At 47.0% G+C, this 10,000-nt stretch overlaps 1 protein-coding gene across 1 annotated transcript in view; it reads left to right on the forward strand.

The window, feature by feature from the left end:
• Positions 1-10,000, forward strand: part of col5a3a (collagen, type V, alpha 3a) — a 74,136-nt gene that overhangs the window by 25,342 nt on the left and 38,794 nt on the right. Inside the window, exons 6-18 of the mRNA XM_048246328.1 lie at positions 499-936; positions 2,129-2,248; positions 2,338-2,457; positions 2,676-2,729; positions 3,078-3,119; positions 3,474-3,536; positions 4,627-4,701; positions 5,893-5,976; positions 6,410-6,466; positions 7,247-7,300; positions 7,529-7,582; positions 7,974-8,027; positions 9,834-9,887. Coding sequence (XP_048102285.1) covers positions 499-936; positions 2,129-2,248; positions 2,338-2,457; positions 2,676-2,729; positions 3,078-3,119; positions 3,474-3,536; positions 4,627-4,701; positions 5,893-5,976; positions 6,410-6,466; positions 7,247-7,300; positions 7,529-7,582; positions 7,974-8,027; positions 9,834-9,887 — 1,269 coding nt within the window. The remainder of the gene's footprint in view (positions 1-498; positions 937-2,128; positions 2,249-2,337; positions 2,458-2,675; positions 2,730-3,077; positions 3,120-3,473; positions 3,537-4,626; positions 4,702-5,892; positions 5,977-6,409; positions 6,467-7,246; positions 7,301-7,528; positions 7,583-7,973; positions 8,028-9,833; positions 9,888-10,000) is intronic.

The following is a 10,000-nucleotide window of genomic DNA, read 5'->3' on the forward strand; positions in this document are numbered from 1 at the left end:
ACATACATGCATGCAATCACACACAAACACACAAATAAACACACACCTACGCAAGTGCACACACACACACACACAACATCATCTCCCACATCATCCATCAATGAGATACCCAGAAAACATAATGTTTTGACTCCAGGCAAAGTCCCACCAGGATGCCCTTGCAATCTCCCTTCATCACAGAGAGAGTTGACCTTTAACCTTAGGGAAATTCTAAGCAGCCCACCAATCAGACATATTTATGACTCCTTTCTCTCTCTCTCTCTCTCTCTCTCTCTCTCTCTATCTCTCTGCCCCATCTTCTCTGTCGTCTCTATCTGTCTGTAGAAATCTATTGCTTGTGGTTTGGACAGAGAGAGTCTAACCAGGCGCCACATGATGCTCAAGGGAGCTAGAGGTGTCTTTATTTTTCTGTGCTACCCAGTCTTTCTGCGTTGTTTCATCATCTCTGTTGTCTCTCCCATCCGCACCCTACCTCCCTCCCCATGCTGTCCACATAAGGCCCCCGCTTCTCTGTCTGACCACATGATGCAAGGCGACGAGCCCCAGGAAGCGGACAAGCCGGCCAAGAAAGGCTCCAAAAAAGGCCGGAAGGGCAAGAAGGACAGGTCGAAGAAGAAGAGGGACCGCTCGTCCAAGAAGGGCAAGGGCAAGAAAAGAGAAGGAAGGAAGAAGAGGAAGGAGGCTGAGGAAGGGCCCGAGGAAGAGGAGGGCTTCCTGAGGGTGTCTACAAAGATGCCTGATTATCTCGCTCTTGACCCTTCCAGGAAGACTTCACTTCCTGTTTTTGAGCAATCCACACCAGCAATGACCCTAACGAAGGATGCTCCAGAGCTTGCTGGTTTGTCAGAAATCCCAGAGATGCCCACCCATGAGCCTGAATCAAACCTGGAGGACCCCTCAGTGGTGCCCACAGCACTGCCTGAGTCCAGGGTGGAGGTAGACAAAGCAAATCAAGTGTCATTGTACCCCCAACTGCCCCACCCTTCTCTCCCATTCATACCGCTTGAACCCAGCTAACGCCTCCTAACCCCCTCCCACCCTGCTCCCACCCACGCCGCCTCCTCCTCCACCTCCACCTCCACCCATCGCACACTAACCAGCACATGCTGCAGGCCACCAAGGGATACATGGAGTCTATGGTGGACTGCAGCTGGCTAGCACAGTAGAATAGAAATAGGTAGCTGATATTGTATAGTGAAAAACATTTTTAACTCACGCACGACTGAATTGAAATTGGAGGTAGTTGTTCATTATGGGTTCTAATGCTTTTTGTGTGCTGCACTTTGCTATAGTAGAGAGGCAGTATATTACAGCTATGATAAGCTTTTGCGTTTAATGGCATTTTTTGCATGCTTGGCTGAGTTCACAGAGCACTGCGAATCCATTTCAGTGATTACCTTCAGTCATCTACTTCAAGGAGACACATTTGATATCCATCTCAACAGCAGACTAGATTTTGTCTTTCGTGATACGGTCACCATGCCAACAAACCTTTCCAGCCTCTGAAATCATTTTATCTGTAACCACATTAAAGTGTGTGGAAGGATTTTGATAGGGTTCTCCAGAGAGGACCTTTTTTTTTCATCTCACTGCGTATGTTTTTCTTTATGAAATAGATCAGTCATCTAGTCATTTAGATTTTCCCCCTGACAGAAATTCTCTGTAACGCTAACATTAATGGTTGTTTTTTCAACGCTGTCACAGTTTGGCAACCGCATGCTCCCATCACTGCCTCTTAATTAAGTGTAATCTCGCCATTGCCGCTTGTGAAATGATTAATTAGCCGGCTTCCTCACAGGCTTGCTTTAAAGATAACCCCCCGCGTGTTTGATTAAAACCCTGTACTCCACCTGTGTGTCTAACCAGCTTAGTGTGTGTGTGTGTGTGTGTGTGTGTGTGTGTGTGTGTGTGTGTGTGTGTGTGTGTGCGCATTGTGGCATTTCTTCTGTCAGCGACATGGAGACATGGAGACAGTGAGCAAGGCTACTGGGTTTGACCTTTAGGACAGAACGTCCAGACCTGCTCTTTGTCGAGACATGTTGAGCCAAAACAGTTTGTTGTTGCTCAGTTGTCTCCATGGTTGTGGTTGCCATGACATCACTCTGATGTAGTGTGGTCCCATGTGCAGGAGGAGAAGCCAGCGAAGGAGCCGGTGGTGGAGGAGCTGGAGGACGAGCTCTACCGCGACCTTTACGAAGACCTCTCGGTCTCCACGGTAACAGTGGGTCCCAACATCACTGACTACGAGGTACGTTAAATAATCTGGTTAACCTTTTCCACGACAAGCCTCTTTCTGACCATGGAGGCCAATTCCAGTGTTGTGATGTGGCTTCCCAGATGATTGAGTATGATGAGCTGAGGAATGACTCCCAGCTGCAGGAGTACGAAGAGTATGAGGTCTACGATGATCGCTTTGGCCCAGCAGAGAGGGAGGGAGCGCAGACATGGGGCGGTGAGGTATGTGCACACAACCTCAACTACATTCCAAACACACAGGCGGCCGAAGCCTGCTTGCCGCTCCTTCAGCCATGTTCTCCATCTGTGCTTAAAGTTCTAGTGGAGGTTTAGAGGCTCTAACAACTCAAGCTGAAATTGCTTTAGGATAAAACATCTTCTAAATCTTCAGGAGTAAATGTGATTGGTAATTGTCTGTTCCTCTGTGTCATCTGTCCTAGGAGAGACTAGGACTGCAGAAGGGAGAGAAGGGGGAACCTGCCATCATGGAACCCGTAAGTCCCTTTCAGTGCACCATGGAGACCATGCTGTACATTCCATGTGTTTATGCTCAGTTCATGTTCTAAAAAAGCCTTTCTCTATGAAGGCCTACCGTGATTTCCTGACTATTAGCCACGGCATACAATGATTTTGCAAAATTTCTTCAGCTATGAGTAAACGGGGGCAGTTAATATGGTATTAATATGGTTTTGTTTCTTTTATCTTGCATAAAACACTGCCCTGAGGCTTATACACATTGCGGCTAATACACAGGAAATTACTGTAGTCATGCTGCCATAATAAAGCGTGTTTATATGATGGGTTTGTGTCAGAAATGTAAGCCGGGCTCTTCTGATCTCCAGGGCACATCAGTAGCAGGACCACCTGGGCTGCCTGGGCCAGAGGTAGGCTCTCGCTCGGCATCACTCAACCATGAACGCTCCCATGTTGAATCTTAGATTAAGAAAAAGGCATCCCAGACACAAGAAACCCTTTGACAGGAAGGAGGAAGTCAATAAACCAATGAGGGCATCAGTGACCAGTTTTGTTCAATAATGTCATTCTGTCATTCCAAACAACATGTTCATGTCTATGTGCCTTATAGCAATAATTGCCATCACTGTACTTAAGAAAAGAATGTATGTGAATAAACACTGCTTCTGTTCATTCTACTTTTTTTTTCTAACCCATCAACACATTCTTTGTCTGTTGCCTTGTCTCGATGACACAGTAGTTTGAATTGTGTGTGTGTCCCACAGGGTCTCCCAGGCATCCCTGGACCTACAGGCCCTCCAGGACCCAGAGGAGACCCAGGGGACAGGGTGAGTGTGCCCGCGTGGCACAGGCCTTCAGAGGGCCAGATTGCCCTGCCCTAGCAGCCCTAGCGGGCAATCTGAATCAGAATCAATGCTTGGCATGCAGAGAGAGAGAGAGACAACAAGGTTTTGGACGTTGCCACGGGAACCGATTGAAAACAGTCCACAGAGGCATGTTTGTATGGGCGGGATGACCTTTGGCCATGGGGACACAATGGCTCATACTTCAGTTAGAATTAGGGAAGATTAGGTCATACAATCATACACACAGACACACACATACTCTCACACGCACGCACGCACACACACACACACACACACACACACACACACACACACACACACACACACACACACACACTTGTACTAGCTAGACTGAACTTTACAAAACAGAAACAGTTTTGCTGAATTAATTAAACGATTGACAGATGCCTCTGCACTGTAGAGATTAACCTCCCAAATGCCTCGGCTTCTCATGTGCGCTATCTACCAACTCATCAAGCCACTTTACATTCAGCTATTTGCTTCCACGGGTTACGCTAGAAGCACCACTGCAGTATCTCAAGCTTGAGTACAGTGGCGTGAAAGGCATCTTTTTGCACTGCGGATGTCGATCACCTTTGGGTTTGTTTTTTTGAGTGAAACCGCAGCCGTTTATTTCAGCTCTGATCATTATGGAGTACGGCTTCATCCTTCGTGGAGGACGTGTGATTGACAGGGGCTATTATCTCTGGCATTTAATAAGTTCCAGTGAGTTGATAGATAAATTGAGCTTTGATACGGAGGAAAACATTTAGGCTGCCTACAGCATGAGAGAGGAGAGGAAGGAGAGAGAGAAAAAAGCGAAGAAAGGAGAGAGAGAGAGAGGGGTGGGGGTGGGCGGGGCAGAGCGGTAGGAGAAGGCTGTTGAGTGACAGCCTGTGGAGCTGTTTGTACAGTGATCAGGGATCTGCAGGGGAGCGCCGAGTTGAATGGATGATTGGATGTTTGTGTCATGCATGTTCAGTCTCTTTCTCCCATTCACACACACACACACACACACACACACACACACACACACGTCAGATAACTGTGGCTTTTATTCAATCCCTTTCAGGGTCCTGAAGGACGGCCAGGAATGGCTGGGGCTGATGGGATACCAGGGCCTGCAGGCACCCTACTGATGCTACCGGTAAAACCTCAACAGCATCTCAATCTCCCCACTCACTGCACATTTTACATAATTTACATCACTCTCCATACCTGAACTATATTAAGGCAATACATTGTTGAACAGAAGCAGTAGCTAAGTGTAGCCACTAGGGGGAACTGTGACATTATGAAAAATGGACCAGTCAGTCCTGGCAGGTTTGTGGGGCCAATACTACTTTGCTCCCTCCTTCACTTACTCACTCAGTATGTTGATCACATTGACACACACACACACACACACACACATATGTACAGTACATGCACACACACACACACACACACTGTCTTTCTCTCTCTCTCTCTCTCTCTATCTCTCACGCATGCACACACACAACTGCACATATTACTCTAAGAGGTATACACACACTCTGTCTTTATCTCTCTGTCTCTTTCGCTCTCTCACTTTCTCTGTCTCTCTCTCGCTCTCTCTATCTATCTCTCTCTCTCACACACACGCACACACACAACTGCATAAATCAAGAGGTCTCATATACCTTAGTCTTCGCTCAGACACTCTCATCCACTCACATTACCATTATTGCCTGTGGTCTGTGGCCTGTCTGTCTTCTTACACTTATACTACATAATATTTTTCACTCTCACGCACTCTTCATTTAAACACACACACACACACACACATTTTATATACTTTATTTGATTCCACTTTACAAGTCAAGTTACATTAGGAATCAAATCATCTTAATAATCCAGTAGATTAAAACAGTTCATCAATCTATCATGAGTTTTCAGATTCAGGGGTATAGGAAGCATCGTCTCTTCCAAATAAACATGCTTCCTATAATTGCTGATATGGCCATTCATTCTCTGTGAGTAGTTTTTCAAATTGCGTAAAGCCTGCTGATACAGTGTAGCAGGCCGGCGGCAGATGTTGCGGGATAGGATCCAGGACTTGCCATCGGTAAATTTTACCGCTTTGTATCGCTTGTTTGAAGGCTACCTTGATGGTTGTTACTAGACACATAATAAACAGTGATCTGTGATCATAAAATCATATCGGATAATTCTCTACATCACTGTAACGGCGGCAGTTACGACGGTGTGTTGGGCCTAGTGTGGCGTCTTCCCGGCCACACACACACACACACACACACACACACACACACACACATAAACTCATCACTTCATTAACTCTGCTCCTGCTGTGATCCAGTTCCAGTTCGGGGGCGACTCCCAGAAGGGTCCTGTGGTGTCGGCCCAGGAGGCTCAGGCCCAGGCCATCCTGCAGCAGACCAAAGTAAGGCCCCAGCCACCACACACACACACACACACACACACTCAGACACACACACACACACACACACACACACACACACACACACACACACACACACTCAGACATACACACACACACACACACTCAGACATACTCACACACACAAACGCACACCTCCACACACACACATGCCTACATGAAGAATGGCTGAACAATTACAAACAAGATCAAGTATCAAAGGAGACCTCAGTGAAAGTCATTCATCTTGTGGAAGACTATTTTTGTTTTAGCAAAATGTGAAATATGTCATGATTCCATCCTGCACACCGAGGGGCCGAGAGGAGGATAAATCAAGCTGCATGTGAATTGCATTATGGAAACATACCTTAAAGTGACAAGGCATATTTTAAAACTTGAGCTTTTGGTTTACGGTGCCATTTGTCTCCTCCCCCAGCTGTCTCTGAAGGGACCGTCTGGCCCACTGGGCCTTGCTGGACGCCCAGGACCTCTGGTAAGATGTCTCCCGCCCACCCAGACATCACTCAACACAGGCACTGTCCTAATTGGCCATAGTGCATAGTATGTCAGTGATCTCCTTGAAGGTGTCAGTGTATGTCAGTGATCTCCTTGAAGGTGTCATGTTACCTGTAAACAGTTCTAGTCTATATCAGGCGGAGATCTGCCCTGGAGCTTATAGCTTGTGTGTAAGTGTGTGTAGTATCTACCTTTCATTTGCCTCTTGTGTGTGTGTGTGTGTGTGTTGGGATGTGTGTGTGTGATGGGATTGTATGTGTGTACTTGTGTCTGTGAGTGTGTGTGTGTGTGGGGGGCACATGTACAGTATAAGTATAAGTATATATACTCTTTTGATCCCATGAGGGAAATTTGGTCTCTGCATTTATCCCAATCCATGAATTAGTGAAACAGTGAACACACAGTGAGGTGAAGCACACACTAATCCCGGCGCAGTGAGTTGCCTGCAACTCAGCGGCGCTCGGGGAGCAGTGAGGGATTAGGTGCCTTGCTCAAGGGCACTTCAGCCGTGCCTACTGGTCGGGGTTCGAACCGGCAACCCTCCGGTTACAAGTCCGAAGCTAACCAGTAGGCCACGGCTGCCCCCCCTCTGTTTTGTGTGTGTGTGTGTGTGTGTGTGTGTGTGTGTGTGTGTGTGTGTGTGTGTGTGTGTGTGTGTGTGTGTGTGTGTGTGTGTGTGTGTGTGTGTGTGTGTGTGTGTGTGTGTGTGTGTGTGTGTGTGTGCTCTCTGTTTTACCTGTCTTCTCCTGTCCATCAGGGGTTGCCTGGAGCCCCGGGCCTGAAGGGCGAGCGTGGAGACAACGGAGCTCAGGTAGCGCTGGAGCCCATCATCACAGCAGGCTCTCTCTCTGTGTCAACGCGTTTGGGTCGTCAGACCCGTCAAGCGCTGGATGTTTTGACATCAATGAAATTCACCCAATGAGAAGCATAATAAGCACCCCTCCCTCTCTCTTCTTTGCCCCCCCTCTCTCTCTTTCACTCACTGTCTCAATCTGTCTGTCTCTCTCTCCTTTATTCTCTGTGTGTTGTTTGTTTGTAGGGTATTCGTGGCTTGCCTGGTCCCTCCGGTCTCACTGGGAAAGCTGGGAAAAGAGTAAGACTTTCTCCACTCTCTCCCTCTCTCTCTTTCTCTCCCTCTCTCTCTCCCTCCCTCTCTCTCTCTCCTCTGTGACTGTAATTTACGAGCCTGTCTGTATGCTTTGGATTATGTTTGTTCATAAATCACATGTGCATATATCACAGACGCCTCACGACTATGGCTTGTGCTTATTTGTTGCATGCTGTGTGATGTGTGTGTACAGGTATCTGTTTGTATAGGCATTTGTGTGTGTGTGTGTGTGTGTGTGTGTGTGTGTGTGTGTGTGTGTGTGTGTGTGTGTGTGTGTGTGTGTGTACATGCGTGTACATGCGTGTTTGTGCATGTGTACAATGTTGAGACAAATAATTGACAGGGAGTTCTGTGTGTGTGTGTGTTTTGTCCACAGGGTCGATCAGGATCTGACGGTGCCCGCGGATCACCAGGTGAAACCGGCTCCAAGGTGAGCCCTCTCCACTTGTCCAGTCTCATTCTGACCTCTGCAGGAAGAGTCTGAGGGACCACAGGAAATGCAGCATGTGTGTCAGTCTACTGGCAAGCCACAGCGTCTAGTGTATAACGTGGGAATATTATGTAAGGGATAATGTATTGTCCGCTGGTCATTACCGCAAAATAAGTACCAATAGGGCGAACAGGACTAGCTTTGTCCTGAAAGGACTTGTTTTCCGACAAAGACCAGTGAACAATACATTATCAATTAACAAACTACTTGCGGAATGATATGCAAGACGTGAATCAGAAGCACAAAACCCATTGCCACTGTAAGCGGTCATTATACTGTATATTTGCGGCGGCCATTTTATTTACCTTCTAACGCTGGGAAGGCACGTTCATTCTGAAGCATTCTGAAGTATAACAAGCCCAAATAAGTAAGAGGGAACACACTTTATTTATTAAAATAATGATGTTTATATATGGGGAGAGTAGTCATGCTGATATATGATATTAGATGAGCGAGCCATAGAGAATAATGACAAGTTGGGCTGAATGGTCCTTAACAGCTGAGCTTGCTGTTGTGTAACCTACATGTTAGTGTATTGGAACATGGAGGCTTCTACATGCTTCGCTCTTCCTATACACCAGTGTGATGTGGTCCGGTGACCACTGGTGGTCAGTAACCTATCCCAAGTGGTCCGCGAGCTGACATGAGAAAATAGAATAAAGATGAGTTGTTTGGAATATTGAACCAACTATGTGAATCCAAACAGTTCTGCAAGACTGCCAATGTAAGCTACGCCATTTAAATCATATGAATCCTCTGACACAATAAGCAAGGTGCAAAGACAATAACCAAGGTGGTTCAGTGAGTAGGCCTGTTGTGCAATATACTGTTGAAGTAGGTCTACTGTTTTTTTTTTAGCTAGGTGGTCTGTGATTTTGTATTTATTGGTTAAGTGGTCCTTGGTCTGAAAAAATTTGAGAAATTGCTATACATCATTAGTGGATCAGAAATGGCCTCCATTGTGGGTAGTGGGAGTCTTAGATCTCCAGTTGTCCTATTTTCTCTGATGGACAAGGGCCTAGACATATCCTGAATTGCAGTTTATTGACCGCACTGACTTTGCCAAGAGCCCAGTGCTGCACAGCTGCAGGGGAAGGCTTGGCCAGCGAATAATGTGCTGCTCGAAAGAGGAGGCTGGCCAACAAAAGTGTCCCCATTTCGCGACGCAATTCCAGCACGTCGTCAGAAGACTTCCAGCTTAATGACTGGACATGCACATCCAGAGCAGGATGGGGGGGGGTGAAGGGATGGGGGATGGGGTGGTGTCCACAGAGATGACATCTCAATCCGATCTTCGTGTCCTTGTCAGAGGCTGTGTATGCATTTGTGTGTGTGTGTGTGTGCGTGTGTCTGGGCACTCGAGGTCTAAAGATGGAGTGACTTTGAGGGCTGAGGGCTCAGTGTTATGATGAAAACTGACATTTTTTCCTGTGTTTTTCTGTGTGTGTGTGTGTGTGTGGGTGTGTGCGTGCGTGCGTGTGTGTGCGTGTGTGTGTGCGTGCGTGCGTGCGTGCTTGTGTGTGTGTGTGGGTGTGTGTGTGCGTGCGTGTGTGCATGGCTGTGAGTCTCTCTCTCTCTCTCTCTCTCTCTCTCTCTTCCTCTATGTGTGTGTGCGAGCATGTTTTTGCGAGTTATCTGTAATCCCTGAGTGTATTACGTGTGTCGTCGTCGTCATGCTTGAGTGTATCATTTGTGTTTGTGTTGTCTTCATCTCCTCCCCAATTGATTTGCATACGTCTGTTCCAGGGTGACAGAGGCTTTGATGGACTGCCTGGTCTCCCTGGTGACAAAGGCCACAGAGTGAGTAAGGCGAAACTGGTTGGAGAGCTTCTCAAACTATTGATTAAACAAAGACTGGGTGCCAGGAATATAACTTCTTAAATGGTGTATAACCTTCATAAAAATTGGAATAG

The sequence above is a fragment of the Alosa alosa genome, chromosome 6, assembly GCF_017589495.1.
Source record: "Alosa alosa isolate M-15738 ecotype Scorff River chromosome 6, AALO_Geno_1.1, whole genome shotgun sequence".
In the NCBI taxonomy this organism is placed as follows: Eukaryota; Metazoa; Chordata; class Actinopteri; order Clupeiformes; family Clupeidae; genus Alosa; species Alosa alosa.